The 16,156-nt window shown below is 41.2% G+C and overlaps 1 protein-coding gene across 4 annotated transcripts in view; it reads left to right on the top strand.

The window, feature by feature from the left end:
- The first annotated feature begins 2,134 nt into the window (after positions 1-2,134).
- The window catches only part of PTPN12 (protein tyrosine phosphatase non-receptor type 12), a 68,977-nt gene continuing 54,955 nt past the window's right edge, over positions 2,135-16,156 (top strand). For 2 of the 4 annotated variants that reach the window (XM_021548340.3, XM_021548339.3), the window contains exon 1: positions 2,137-2,492. In XM_021548340.3, the coding sequence (XP_021404015.1) occupies positions 2,394-2,492 (99 nt within the window). In that variant the 5' untranslated portion in view covers positions 2,137-2,393. Of the gene's footprint in view, positions 2,493-16,156 lie in introns of all 4 variants that reach the window. The other 2 variants (XM_085569324.1, XM_021548341.4) reach the window with 2 other exon arrangements.

The following is a 16,156-nucleotide window of genomic DNA, read 5'->3' on the forward strand; positions in this document are numbered from 1 at the left end:
CCCAGCTATCCTTGTGGTCTCTGGTCTCTCTCTAATTTCTGTCTTTCCCTTTAATGCTGCTTTTTGGTATTTTAGAAAAGGAGGTTTGGAAAAGGCGGAGAGGAATTAAAACAAGAAAGGCAGATAACCTTGTGGCTCTTTGGGGCCAATTGATTAGCTTATTATGGAAGCTGGTGCAAAGGACATGGAGAGGAGACTGAACATTGACAGCTGATGTGTTTGTGTGGAGTGCTCACTAAAGGCTTCACTAAACTGCAGCACAGAACTGATGCCCTTTCCCAGCTCCTTCATGTGTCCTTATGTCTCTTTTCTCTATATTAGCTGATGAACATCAACAGCTAAAAAACCCAACCCCTTAATAAGATGCTGAAGTCTGCAGCAAGTCTTGTGAAAATGCTAAGCCTGTCAATTTTCCAGCCTACCCTTCTGCCAGAGATGGCTGTGTCTGTAGCAGATGCAGGAGAAGGAAATGTGTGTCCATGCATCAGCAGCTACAGTTCAGGTTCCTATCTCAAAGCTTGCCTCCATCAGGAGGATAGTAAGTTGGTAGGCTGAGGGTGGTAATGTGCTATTGTACTAATTCTGGTGTGGAACTGGTGTTCTTTGGCAGCCTTCTAAAACAGTAGTATCTTACACCAACACAAAAAGACCAAGCTTTTTGTAGGTTTCTTTTGGTAACAAAGCCAGATTAATGGAATGATCAGAGAAGAAAACACGCCGATTTTCTATGGAGCTATATTGCAGCTGAGTGAGTTCCCTGAGCCGGTTCGATGTCCTGTCCGACAGGGGCTGTGTCGGTGGGACTGCGAGCGCCGCACGCTCCCGGGGCAGGGAATGAGCAGCAGGGAACGGGCGATGGGGCAGGAGTGACTTAGCTGGGTTATACTTCTCAGCTTGGATCTTTATCTGCCTGCGTGACAAGCTTTTACTGGATCAACAGCATCACTCAAGGCCGTGTAGATCTTCATCAATAAAATTACATTTTGAACGACTTCACTTGGCTATATTTATTAAGCTATAAGGCTATACATACACACACCTCTACAATTGCTTTACTTTGCTTAAGCAGAAGTTGTAAATGTCATCAGGACACCAAACATGGTGTTTAACTTTTCCATATAACATTAACAATGAAATAGCACCGTTGCCAAATCCTCCAACACCACGTAAGGCAGAGATTTTAGGGTATGTTTAAAATAGGAAGGCGCGGGGTGTCTGAGCTGCGGTGCCGAGGGGCGCGGGACCCTCTCCCCGCCCGGCACCGGCCCGGATCCCGCAGACACCTGCCGGCAGCACTTCCATGAATCAGCTTCGCCTGAGGACATTTTTATTAAGTAGATCTCTCTGTCTATCTATCTGCACACACATACATATATATATATATATGCACACACACGCCCACACATATATATATATGTACACTTCATAGAGCATACACTTACATATCTATATATATATATATGAAAAATTAATATAAACACACACATATATATACCCTTAATATACATACATACAAACACGTGAGGAGCGGTCCCTGGCCAGGAGTCGCGCCCGTCCCCTGTCCCGCCCCGCCATCTTCCCGCTGCTCGGCGTCCACCGCCGCCGCGCCTCGCGGCACGGACCCCCGGCACTTCCCACGGCTGCGGGCTTCCCACCCGGGGCGGGACCCGTCTGATCCGGGCGTTTCGGTAGGATGCTGCGTGAGCTCCCAGCTCCGGGACGCGGCGCTGTCGCGACTACATGCCCCGACATGCCGCTGCCTCCCGGCGCGGCGCCGCTGGCACCCACCGCCGCCCATTGTGCCCCGGCCAGGGGAAACCGCGCTCCGCTCAGCCTCCCCCGCGCGCCAAGTGGTCCCTTCCAGCGCTCCATGAGGCGCCCTTCGGGCGATCCCATCCATGGGAAACGGGGGGGGGCCGGGGGAGAGGGCGAGGCGTGGAGCCCAGCGAGCGCTCCCTCGAAGCCCGGCCGGCCAGTGATTGGCGTGCCCTTCCGCCAATAGGGCGAGGCGGCGGTCGGGAGAGCCAATGGGCGCGGAGCGCTGCCGGGTCGGGGCGGGGCAGAGGGGAAAGGGCGGGGCGGGGCGGGCGCCGCGCGTGCGCGGGGCGGGGGGAGGCGGGGCCGTGTCGTGTCCGTGTCGCGGCTCCGGGGAGGGTCGGGCGCAGGGAGGGGAGGATGGAGCGGGCGGCCGGGCGGCCGTGAGCGGGGCGGGAGCGGAGCCAGAGCGAGCCGGAGCGGGGCCAGCAGGCCGCGGGCAGGCCCGGGCGCGGGAGAGGCGAGGCAGCGAGGGCAAGGAAGGCAGCCGGGTGACGGGTCGTGCGGCGGAGGGGGCTCCGGGCGGAGAGCGGACGGGCGGCTGGGCTCCCGCTCCGCAGGGCGGTCGGCGGGGCAGGATGAGCCAGGAGGAGATCCTGAGGAAATTCATTAAGCGCGTCCAGGCCATGAAGGACACGGACCACAATGGGGAGGACAACTTCGCCAGCGACTTCATGGTGAGGGGCGGCGGCGCGGGCGGGGCTCTGCCGGCCCCGGGGCGGGGGGTGCCCCGCAGCCCCTTCCCCATCCCCCGCCGGCGAGCGGGTGTCGGGCGGGCGGGCGGCGCATCCCTGGGGCTGAGCTGCTATTGTGTGCCCCGGGGCTCGGCCGGCTCCCGGTGCCCGCCGCCGCTTCCGAGCTCGGCGGGGGAGGGAGAGTGTCCGCCGGGATTCAGCCTCCTTCCTGCCCTCCAGCCCCGGGAGGTTTGTCACCGCGGCCCTTCCCCGCTCCCGGGGAGCCGGTGGTCAGCGGCTCTCGCACAATTAACCGGGGGCTCCTCGTCCGCCCGCCCCGCTGCTTCCCTGAGCACATAAAGGGGACAGAGGCGAGGCGGGGGGGCTGCGAGCGCTTCCTCGCCCTGGCAGCCCCTTTTCTGCAGGGTTGCCGTCTGTGATGTCAGCTGGGAATAATCGGGCACTCCTTCCCTCCTTCCCCTTTTATCTGCTCCTGTAGCTGCCTGCTTGTGATTTCTCTTCTTTCCGAGGAGATGTGTTAAACGTATTGATAGTCCTTGGAGGAATATTCATTTTCCCTTCGCTAACGTCTCCCATCCCCCATCGCAGCCCTGCCTGTATCCCTCGTCCTTTCTTCCTTCCAGATCAGTTCGTCAGCCTTTGCTTAACGTGTGCTCTCGGGGAAAAATTCTGTTGGAGAATTAGTGCTTTTCCTGGTTTATTTTAGCTGTTTAATCGGGCTGTTACAATATCTCGGGAGTTTTATCTTTTGAATTGGTCGTCGGAGCTGTGAACAATAATTTTGATTGGGCAGATGTTGCTGGCACTTTTAAATATAATTTAAATGCTTACTATTAAAATGCAGTTTGACCCACAGAAGAGCTGAAGGAGAGCGGGTTAATGCCTTCCGTATCTGTCTTTGTAGCTCGTTTTATTATGCGTGGCTCTTTGGGGTTAAAAGCACATCGTTAGCCCTTTAAGCTGTCAGTCTGTGCTAGTGGTCTGGGAACAACAAAAAAAAAAAAAATCTCAATGTCAGTGTCGCATCGGAGATTGTCCGAAATGTGGGGAGGAGGCCGCGGATGTTGCGCAAGGCGGAGGGGCGTTGGGAGCGCTGGCAGGTCCAGGGCTGGAAGAGGAAGTGGACTTTGGGAAGTAACGAGTTCATCCAGGGTGGGGAGGGAGCCCGTGGGAAATCGGCCACGCTCTTTGGGCAGGATTTTGCAAATGCTGAAAGTATGCTGCTGAAACATCTGAGCGTGTGGGAAAGGAAGAGAGAAAAGCGTGAAATGAAGAACGGCATTGGAGCCATAGGACCCTTTTAAATCTTCACGTGAGAGCTTAAGGTTACAGAATTTGACAGAAGCTTTTCATTAAGTCGTAGTTTTAGTAATACAATTGCTATTTAACACGAATTGACATCTTGCCTTGTACTGATGAGCCTGTCTTGTTAATGTAAATTATATATACTTTACAGAAAGGCTGGCCTAGACTGTTTGCAAAATGAGGGACGCTTTTAATAATCTTTATGTTAAGTACTTTGTTCTAGATCTCCTAATCCGCCTCTACCATTCCATATCTGACAATTATCCTGATGTTTTAGCTTTGTTGTAGTCAAATGATATATAATAGATATTTTTATCATACTTTCTTTGAAACAGTGGCACCTCTGTATAGAGAATTAGCTTTTGGTTCAATTTCTCTATTTGACAGTGGGTTGTTTTTGTAGCTTTCAACAGTATAGACAGTGAGTTTTCCCATTGCTTTCCTGTAGCTGCAAGAAAAGAGAATATGGGTAAAAATGGGAAAATAGGATTATAGGAGCTAATTGGCAAGACATTTCAGGAGAAAGATGTATTACCTGAAAGAGTGTTAAATGTTTTGGGGAGAATGGTGTGGAAAATTTATTTTGTCCTTTAACACTTTGTTTTTCAAACTTTCGTATTTGATTTTTGTATCGGAAATTAAAGGAAAACCAGGAAATTAGGATCATTAGTTCTAATATTCACCTTTATGTAATAAAGCACATATAGATTAGTGTGATGACAAGAATCATAATTGCTGATTTTTAAGGGTTTTTTTCACTATGAATGTACTGGAGTATTTTGGGATTTTTAGGGTATGTGTTTTGGTGTGTATTTGGCTGTCCTAATAGAGCCATGCTTATGTCCTCTTTAAAATGATTGAAGAGGAGGAAGGAAAGAGAGGTAAAGGGGATATAAGTTTCAGTATTCTGTTCAGTTAAAGAATGAGTAGGTATTTTTTGAGGGTGAGAAGGGAGGAAGTTGTGTTATCTCATTTAAGTGCATGATGTTCTGTGGCTGTTAAATAGTGGCAGGTTTGTGGAATAGGAATTGCTGTTACTCATCCCTTCATTTCCAAGTCAAAATGGAATCTAAAATATGAATGGAATAGTGGGTGAATGCAAATTAAAACAATTCTTTAGGTCTTTATTGCCTTTGAATGTGTTGAGTAATAGGCTTAGAGAGTTGTATATAGGCCTGGGTGAGTGAACTGAAAGTAGGTGCTGGCTGCCAAGGAGTGCTGGAGAGGTTAGAGAAGCTAGAGGTGTGCACAGGTAGGCTAATAAGCCTGGCTGATTGCTATTGAAAGTCCAGAGTGTAGATGACTAAGACTGCAATTTAATAATGCCATTGACATACCTGGAAACAACTTCCGCTTGGAAGGTGGAAAGTTGATTATTACCCACTCCACCAGTGCCTCCCCCCCTCCCCCTGAGATCAAGATTAACTCTATGATCTGGGCACCAGTAGCAAGTTTGTTACTGGAAATCAAATGCATTTAATTAATTTGCATAGGAAGTAAGCAGGACTTATTAGTAGATCACTTCAGTACTCTGGGTGTGCACAGTTAGGATTAAATGAAGTGGATAGTTTGAAAACAGGACAGACATGCCTGTAAGCCTTGCCAGTAATCATATATATGTGGATATGGGGCAAGTGGGCTTTTTCCTAAAATAATATAGGTGAGGACTTGGCTACTATGGTTGTAGTACATCCAGGAGTATATTTTTTCCTGGGTTTTTGCTGACATTGCTATTTGGGTAGAAGGAAATAAGTATAGATTGTTTCCTCTTGGTGTTTCATGCTGTATGAATACAACCAGCATGGTCTAGGTTCTGATTTTTTTGTAATGAACATGTGCATTACATCAAACAAGGATTGGAAGTCAAAGTTCCACATGGAGGAACAGAAAACAGCTCTTCTAGAATTTAGAAAGACCTTTATAAATATTATTTGCTGATTTCTTTTTGAATTTTAATTTACCCACAATTAACACATTTTTGTTTTCTTACATTATAGTTATGAAAAAAACATTCTGACACTCATTTCTCTTGTTTGATGTAATTGCCGTTGTTATAGGAGAACCGAAATAGGAATAGTGTGAACATTTACCTTCAAAAATCAGATGCTTCAATTGTTTTGTCGTATGACAGTCTTGCTTCATCTTTTGAGTTGTAGATTTAATATATTAAATATATATATTATATACAATATATATATAGTATAACAGCTAATCTATTGTCATAGGATACCGTGTATGGCTGAATTTTTTTTTTTTTGTGTGATGGATACTGTGTAGGGGACCTTCAGCTGCTGTTTGGAGGTAGTGGTGTCAAAATGGTCTTGTCTTAGATCATCAGTCTAAGTAATAAGCTTTTTTTGGCAACTTCATTACACCTAGTCACAGATATCTATACCTTTCATTCAGGAGGGCACAGGTAACTTACTCACCTAAATATTGTGTGTCTGTTTTCTGTTCAGTCTATCTAAGATGAAACTTTTAGGTTAGGAAATAGTAAAGTACTCACGTTGAGTATGAAAGAATGAAAGAATTTGAATGGTTTGAAACAGGTAAAAAACTAGTTTCTATGCTTTTTATATCTAGTTGGTTTGGTTTTGGTTTTGACATTTTTATATTTAAGCACTTCTGATCGTTTTGTGAAAATGCTATTTAAAAAAGGGGTGATGGAATGTGCTTGACTTGTAAGGATAAAATGTAGCTGGTCAGAGTAAGTGCTGCACCAGATGTTATAAAACTTGCTTTGTGAGTTTTTTGAGACTTTTGTCTGTCTTTTGTTTTTCGGTCATTTTTCTTGGGAAAAGGCACAATTTAAGTGCCTAAAGGCTGCTTAAAATGAATGAACAGTCTACACTATACTAAATCACTGATTAAAACTACTATGATACATAGTGAAAGTCCATATACTGATGCCAGTCATGCTATAGAATTTGTTCTGGTTCTGAGGCAGCACTAGGGATACCAGAAATACCTATTCAACTGTAGCACTTCAGAAATGCCCCTCTTAAAGCTTGTCTGTGTATTAGTGTGCATTTGCATAAGCCTTTCTGATTCAAATACTATTAGTGCACCTCTTGAGTATCTGTGAAGATACCTTTCAAATTTATAAGGCAGGCATATAATCTGGAGACTTATAAAACATTTATTTTTTTCACTATCTCTGCTTTTTTTTTTTTAATCCCACTGTATAGACATTTTTGGAAGTGATGTTTTCTAGTATCTGTTTAATGAGTTTGGGGCTTGTAATATATTGTTAGAAACAGTAATGCTTTGTCATATGTATTATAAAATGCATGCTGTCTTTTTCAAGAGATGTCTGTATCTGTAAAGGTTAAACTGGGAAAAATGCTTTGGTAGAATCAACTAGATGGTAAACTGTTTCTTGAAACTTCAAATCCAAGATTTAATTGGTGTAAGCAGAGGTTTACATGGAATTCTTGTGAATTGGTTTCTTTTGAAAAAACTATTTGGAGCACTTATTTTCCCTGGAGTGTGACAGAAGGAGTAATTGCCTTGGAGAAAATGACCTGTACGTGTGTTGTACAGCTGATCAGTCATAAGGAACTCTGCTCTTAGCAATGAGTTAATAGGTCATAGGCAACTGTCACTTTAGATATGCCTTGTGCATTTTTATCATTTCAGGGTTAAATAATGGATCTGTTAGTAGTCACCTTTCATATTATGCTTCAATTTGCTTGTAAATGTATTTTTAAAGTTTTGCTTCCGTTTACTGTATTTCAGCTAGATGCTGTTAATTTATCTGTGGGGGGCACACCCCAGCACATGACTTCATTGTGTGTGGTTGTAGTCATTAAGGCCATTCATAAAGCTTCTTCTACATGAGCCAAATCTGGTTGGAGCAATGTGACTGAATAGTCACTTCAGTAAGCCCAAACTTTAGAAGCTTCTGAAATTTTGTGAAATACTGTTCATTCAATGTTATATGCAAATACAGTTTTGCATGAACAATCATTCAGTTTAAATATTCAGCTTCTTTGTTCCCTTCTGAGGAAGTGAGTGCTGTTTCTGTTGCTTCAGAGATGCCATTCTGAATTTTCGTAGAGGCAGTTGAATACAGCCACAAAGCTGCTGTAGTGACCCTGGGGTATAAGAACTTGCAAACTCTGCCTAAAATTGCTGTTCTTTCAGCACATGAAACTAAACCAAGTCAGTTAGGCAATGCACTGGGTTGTGTCAAATAGCTTGTGTGGTAATAAGTTCTGTTTGCTCGTTTTCGAAAGACAGCAGTGTGTAAGTCTACTGTTCTCATGGAATAAAGGGTTGTGTATGGATTTTGGAGAATATTAAAGAATTGTTCAGAAGGAGCAAATGGTAATGTTGACCTTGCACCTCATGGCATACTACATGCACTCCAAATAATTTAAATAGCATGTCAAATACATACTTTGTTTTTATTCTTACCTCAATTCTACAGCACCTTTTGCTGTGTTTAGTTATATATGTATATAAATACATATCAGTAGATACCTATATATGGATATGTCTCATGTGACCATAATTCATCAAATTTAGACCCTAATCTATAGATCTGTAGCTCCATGTACATGCATATGTGTTTATAATAAGCATGGTTGTAAGTCTGTGTAGTACTTTGCATACGTGTCACTGCTCTATAGTATGAATTTCTTGGTTTGGATTGCATGTAGTTTACTTTAAAACTGAGGTAGGTTCAGGTTGTTTTTCCTTAATGCTGTTATAGCTAAATATAAGTTATCAGCTCTGTGAGCAGGGGAAGGATAAGCAGATATTCAGATTATCTAATGTGTAGCAGCAAAAGTCTGAGGCTTCTATATTAATCTCTTAAAGCCATTGGTTTGTAATAAACAGGAATTATGTTCTGTCTTCTTCACTGTTACTATTTAAGATTTGTGGATTTTCCATTGTGTACTGTTACAGTTTGAATATAGTATGCTCAGTACAGAGGACTTTTTGGCATAGGGAAAACAGTAATGCATTTCTTAGTGTTGGGAAAACATGAAACAGTAGGAATACCTTGGGTATGCATTTCTAGAACTGAAATCAGATGGTAGATGATGTTTTTTCTTGGTCTTATATAACAGCCTTCAGTTAGGGAGAGGCATCAATGTTAAAGGTCAGATAAGGAACTGAGTAAAACACAAGTGAATTAGGTAGAGCAGGAGCTCTTCGTGCCACTAGGAAGTGCAGTGTTTGCATCCTGGTGTTTTCCTCAAGCTGTTGTACTCCACAATTGCTATGGTTATGCCAGCACAGGCTTGGATAACTCAGCTGTGTGTGTTTGTCTGCATTTTTATTTCTTTTAACTAGCACATGAATGTTGCAGAGAGATTAAACTCTGTTTTCCTGCTTCATCTGACAAAAAAACTTGATAATAGAAACTTAAGTCATGAATTATTTGTTCAAATTTGAGCAATCAGAATATGTTTATGAAAGGAGAGCACTCTGGTATGGTTGTGGAGTTTTGGATCTGGAACCTGGAGCACAGAGAGCCACTGTATTGTTGGAGCCGTGTCTGGAGTTCCTCTGCATCGTCAAGAAACCAGATTATGTTCAGACCCAATAGTGATAAGACAATAGGAGTGTGAAGCCAGGGGTTTTACTAGGGAAGCTGAGAGTGCAGCAAGGTAAGGAAAGAGTTGTAAGAGCAGAAGAGTACAGTCAGGACTGGCAGACTTTAGGACTGTCATTCTGGGTTGGAAACTTGTTTTAAAGTGTCTCTAAATACCTTTGTCAGGATGTTTCAGTCACTGAGGTTTGCATAGGAAGGTTACTGCTTGTGTCCCTGAGGGCCTTATTCTAGCTGCTGTTTTGTCATCAGCTTTAGAATGAAAAAATTCTTACACAGCTAAAAGATCAAGTAGAGAAAAATGTTTCCCAAAAGGTACCAGATAAATAGAGGTATAAATGGATGACCTAGTTTAGTTGACCTAATTTTTGCTACTATCTGTCCTCCTACAAGCCAATACTTTTAATTTCTTTAAAAGGCAATTTTATTGGTGTTAATTTATGGGACGACTTCAAGGCAGTATTGTCCTAATGGAAGTGTCTTGTGAAAGTAAAACCTGGAAGAATTGAATTATCAGCTCTAAAAAGCAGCAAGGCAGTTACTTCAATGGGGGAAAATATCTGGCTATTACAAGATGACTGAAGCTATGAATGATGTTGCCTCATGGGCTACACATGTCATTAGGAACAAAGCAAATAAAGAAATATGTTTCATTCATTCAGATTTCTGTAAGGAAGCATCAATAATTTTGAAGGAAATCCTACCATAATGCTTCTGACAGTTTTCTATATTAATTTTCCTTCTGAGCTCCCTTAGTTCTGCAGGAAGAATTGAATTACCCAGTGTTAGGAATGGGCCAAAGGCAACTATATGAGTAGACTGGAAGTTTTAAGTGCTGAATGGATTGGTTGGGTTGTGCTATTTTTAATTTGCTAGGATTTGGATAAATCGTAACACAGTTGTTAAGGGTATCCATATAACTTGTGTTCCTTCCTTTTTGGCAGAAGGGTTATACTCTTCATGTTTTACATACAGGAGAGCAGGCCTTGATTCCTAAACATTATTGAAATTTATTAGTTTTAATTGCCTGATCTTTGCTATGATTTTTGGTGCCTAAAGTCACGGGTTGGAAAGCATCAACCTCTAAGGGAAAGTTAGCTTAGTTAAAACCATATTGCTTTAAAGAATGTATGTACTACTTTAATATCTTTCATTTAGTTATGACACTGAACTTGTCATTTTAAAACAAACTTTTTTACATTAACTTTGTTTTTATGTAGTCTTGTAAGGTGTAGCTGGGTTTGTTTTTCTAAAGGTCAGAGTACAGCAGTGTCCTTTTAAACAATTTTACACCTTGTTACATTTGTCCTGCTGTCTTGTCATTCTTGCTGCCTCGTGTGGATGACATCTGCTTTTTGTTTTTCTTCTGAAAACACACAGATGTTTTGTACTCTTTGTGATCACTAGAAGAACAGCTTCTATGTGGATCAGTGGAAGAGTGGGGTTTTAGGGGTCTGGAGAGGTAAATGACCATCTTTCAGCTGTGCAGCTGGTAAGGATTTTTCCTCTGGGCAGCTAATACAACCAAAGAGGCTGAAAGGAAAGTGGTCATGAGTGATGTCTTAACTTCCTGCTTTTATTGAGGTTGGGCAGTCAGCACAGCACCTCTGCTTTTATTGCCATCCTTGCTATCTTTATGATTTGCTTTAGGGTCAATATCATGGGTGAGAAATTAATTTTTTGTGCTGAGCTAGACTAGTTCTAAGTTCTGGTTCATGCACATTTTTCCTGGACTTACTGACATGATTTCCACCTATTTGTCTTGGGCCTGTTCCAGAATTTTTGTATAGTTTTCCACTGTTGGTTACATTTCTAAATACATTTTGTCTTCCATTATGAGAGTATGGCATTATTTTTATTCTCCCAGTAGTTCTTGGAGGACACAGCTATCTTTGAACAACTTGGTTCCAAACTGAAAGGATGTTTCATGGGTTTCCTGTCCAAGTGTTCAGAGGACTTGTCAGTGTAGATTATGCATCCTGTTTAAATGACTGATTGCTGTGGGAACTGCACTGCTCTTGAGAAGTCTGAATAGTGTTCTACTCTGTCCTAAATGTTTCACTTCTTATTTGATTGTGTTTGACTCTGTAGTGCATAACCCTGCATCTGTGGTATAGCTTCCTACTTAGACAAATGTTCTTATTGGATTAGTTGTCTTGTTTCACTGGACAAAATTAAGAGATCAATTATTATAGAAAGCAGACAGAAAAACAAGTGATAGGAATAGTGCACTCCTCTTAGGCTGTGGGTAGGCTGGGTTGGAAGCTGATGACTGGCTGCTCTGTGAGTAAAATTAATCATGGAGGAGATGTCTCAGTGGTAAATGTATCATGTTCTGCATATTTGCAGTGCACAGCTCTTTTTTAACTGTTTTTACATATGTAAAAAAAAAAGTTTTAATTCTTCCTTTAGTTTCTACTTGAATCTTTACCTTCATGCATGGGAAGCAGGATTACAACTGGAATGCTTTCATTATTACTTATTCCCTCATGTATATTCTGATTATTTTAGCCAATAGGTAATTGTTAATTGAAATGAATACAGTTGTCCAGTAGGAATACTCAGGGGAAACATTTAGCTCAAAATAAAGTTGGAAAATGAAACACTGCAGGGAAGGGCATATGTAGGTTAGTTGAACTGCTTCAAGAAACTGAGAATTCCTGCAGAGTTGAATTGATTATAAATTGTCTATAGGGCAGCATCCCTATTGCACAAACTGCTAAAGGAAGGAAATAATTTCATAGATACTGTGAATGTCCCCAGATAGCTCTAAGTATTCAACAGTTACTTCTAATATTTCAGGTTTAGTAGTTTAGGTGGTTACACAGAACTGTGTGGATTTTTATTATGACCAAATTAGACTGTAAAATCAATTTTGTCTCATTTTCTTTGAGGTTTCATAAACAGAACTGTGATGTTAATGGACATATAGGGAACTGTATGTAAATGTTAATGGAGAAAAAGGACTGGTTTTAGGCAGGTAGAAAGGATGTGAAAAGTACTATAGGCACACACTGGAATTTACTTTAGTAAAGAAATATGGTGTTTTATAGATGCTTTACTTTTCTGTTATTTCTACTTCATGAAGATGAGGCCAGAAGGGAGAAATATATGTTGTTTCCTTTAATAGCTCTTTGCTACAGAACTGTATTAAGTGCTACACTGGCACTTAAAGCTTTGGACATCAGTCTGCTTTTCAAACTGAGTGCTCTGAACTAAGTTGTTATTAAGCTGCAGGTTAAGTCCTATCACAACCTTTTATATTTTCCTTATGAAGAGAAGAACTTTTCCAGAGGGTATTCTACAGAACTGCTGTGGAAATTGCCCTGGCATTTTGTAATAACACTGCTACAGTTGCTTCTTCAACTGGTACCATCTATTTTCTTAATATTTTGACCAAGATGATGAAATGTGAGCTTTCATTTATTTTCCCTTTTGTGGTGAAAATGCAGCTTGCAAATTGTCTGAGATGTCAACTTCCTATTTTTGTTGTTCTGAAAAGAGCAGGTGAAAGTGGCAGAGAAGCCTAGTTGTCTTTTTTACAAATTACAGATATCTATAACCGGTTGATAAATTATTTAAAATGAGATACCAATAACACTAAAAAAATGTGTACATCCCAAAGTCAGCAAGTTCTTGCCATAAATCAGTGTGATTTCCTAAAGGGAAATAATATTTCTTTCTAAAATGCTAGCTAATTCCATAACTAATTCCAATATGGCTTAGCCTAAATGTTAGCTTGCATTTGGTACCTTATACATGATCAAACACTCTGGTACTTCTGGTGCAAAACTGTAGCAACATGTCTTTCTGGCATGGCAATTTAGAAAGCATTAGCACTGTTTAAATTGGTGATCCTGTGAAAATGAAGCCAGCATCCTGTTTCTCCAGCCTTACAGCATACATAATGGGCTTCCCTTCCTGTATTCATAGAAAAAGTATTTTCTGTCTGGTACAGTAAGATGATATGATCATCCAATGAAAGTATGTGGATATAAAAATCTTGATGATGATGTCTTTAGCTCTTATGGAGAAAGGTAACTTCCAGATGTATTTAAGTGTATATGAGGTCAGGATATGTTTAGAAGTTAGAAATGCAGCAATGAAGTGACAAGGGAATTCAGTGAAGAGATATAAGTAGGTAAAGAATTTATTTCTAGAGACAGTATGTTTCAAACTGAAAATGACTGTGATTTTTTTGCTAGGTAGAGAATCTTGTCAGACATGTCAGGGAGGCACTGGAATTGGCTTTTTTAAATAAATGCAAAAATTAGTTTCTTTGAGTGCCATGTGTTTTATTTTTATTGGGCTGTTGTAGTACTTACCACTTACCACCCCCAGAACTTGATGCTGAAGCCAGGAGTTTCCCATATTGTATACTGATGGTGTAGATGAAATAGTTTGCATGGAACACCTGAATAAGATAAATTATAACAAAGCAGACAGTATTTACTTATTGTCTTGGGTTTTTTTTCCCCCTCCTTCCCCTGCTAACAGGTTCTTTTTTGTGTGGTACTGGAACCTGGTGTTTGTTGGTAATAACTGAGAAGGTCACACTGGAGAAGTTTCTGGAGAACTGTCTCCTGTGGGAGGGATCCCATGCTGGAGCAGGAGAAGGACTCATCTCCCTGAGCAGTGGCAGAAGAAAAATATGCAATGAGCTGACTGTCACTTCCATTCCCCATCTCCCTGCTCTGCTTGGGAGGAGGGCATAGAGCCTGAGAAGGAGAGAGGGTTGGAGGTAGGGTATTTTGGTTTGTTTTATTGTTTTTAATATTTGTTGGTAATAAATTCAGTTAATATCCCCAAGCTGAATCTGTTTTGCCTGTGTTGGCTGTCAGTGAGTGATCTCTCTGTCCTTATCTTGTGAGCTTTTCATTATGTTTTTCTCTACCCTGTCCAGTTGCAGAGGAGAGGGGTAGAGTAGTTTTGGTGGGCACTTGGCACCAGCTAGGTTCAACCCACCACAGCAGCTTACCAAATTCATATGCCTGAGCTGCAGATCTGTTAGGATGGAGATCCCAACCTTCTCTCCTTCCTGTGGCTGGTAGGTTAGTGGGTATATGATTGGCATATTGTGTGAAAAGTTAAATGCATAATGTTTTTAAATTTATATGCAAGGCTTGAAAACCCTTAAAATTCATAACACATCTTACATAACTAAAGTTATCTGACTTGCTTCTTGAGGTTATCTTGAAGGTCCTGGGGGAAGAATTTTTGTGGAAGACAAGGCAGAAATGCTTGCTCATGTGAGCTTCCTCTTATTCATACTCTTGTCTTTGACTGTCTTTAGCTTAATGAATCTAGCTTCTGGACATTATATAAACAAGATATCTTTCAGGAATTCTGTATTTATGTTAGCTAGTTGTTGAATCATCCTAAGAAGTGTGTAGTTTTCACTGGGCACAGTACTTCTGTCAGATCTTACGCAAATTGCAACATTAATTTTTGAGCCATATCAACTCTGATCTGTCAGAATGTTTTAATTCTGCTCCTCTCTTTATGTTGTGATTGGAATTTACTATTTTTTTTTAATTTCTGTTTGTGCTACCTTATCCTTGGGCTGCTAAAATGATTTCCTAATTTTTTTGAAACCTTTGCTTTCTATTGGTTTTGGATGACAGAAGCCATTGCATGATGAGTGGAAAAAGCATTTCAATAAGTTTCATATACTTCTTCAACTTCTCCTCACTTCTAGACTAGAAGCTCTTCAGAACAAGCTTTAGCTTCATACAGGTTGTCATGGATTTGATGAACTGAAGCTAAATTATTATCTATAGTATAGTTTTAAGCTTGTGAGTATTGCATGATTAGTTGTTGGTTTATAAGAAAGTATGTGTGGGGTTTTTGTCTTTTTTCTTAATTCAATGGTGAAAGTAGAAGTGGCTGGTCTATTTGGGTCTTGGTTTTAAATTCAGAGCAGTGTAGCTTAGCCACGCATTTTATTGACCTTGTTATCCTCTTAAAGAGAAAGCTACATTTATAAATGTAACCTGGTTCTGATAGTCACTGTTTTTTTAATGACTGTGGACAATAAGATTTAACCAGTCTGGTTTGAATGGTCTTTTTAAGAATGTTCATGCAGTGTCCCTTGTGAATTTTCCTATTGTGGTCTATTCATTTCACCAGGAATAATATTTTAGCGTTTGTATTGGACCAGGTAATATTGCTTATGGATCCCTTTCCTCAAAAGAGCCACTGTAGTGTTGAGCTGTTGTCTAAGCTTGGTTGTTACAAAGATTCATGGAGAGCAAAGACTAATTTGGGTATTCAGAAATAAATTTTGAGTCCTGACAGCTACAAGGAATGCAGTCAGTATTCAGAGGGAATAGCAGTGAGGCTTGCACTGGGGCCAGGATGCAATCTTGTACTAAGTGGTGTTCTTCAGCATGCTCACATCCTGTGCTCTTCACCATAATGCATCTATAAGAAGCACTTGCATCCTGATAAGACATTGTGATACTTCACTGCTCCTGTGAATTAATTTGCTTTGGCTGTAGAGTATGTGTTTCTGTATTTTGCATTTTAAAGCCAGGACTTAGCAATCCTGTATGTCTCATCCTATTACTTGTCATGCAGTTACTGTCTCTTTAGAACAAACATGTATTCCTGTCTGGGCTTATTAGCATTAATAGCTGTTCTGGTTGCCCAGTGGAATACTGATGCACAATGCTAGAAACTGGGAATGAGAAGAAGGTAGCCTTTAAGGGAAGTCACAATGGAAGGATTAAAGACGGTATTGCTTTAGAAAAATGCTACTGTTCTTTATAGTCAAACT

The sequence above is a fragment of the Lonchura striata genome, chromosome 1A (genome assembly GCF_050655825.1).
Source record: "Lonchura striata isolate lonStrDom1 chromosome 1A, ASM5065582v1, whole genome shotgun sequence".
Classification (NCBI taxonomy): Eukaryota; Metazoa; Chordata; class Aves; order Passeriformes; family Estrildidae; genus Lonchura; species Lonchura striata.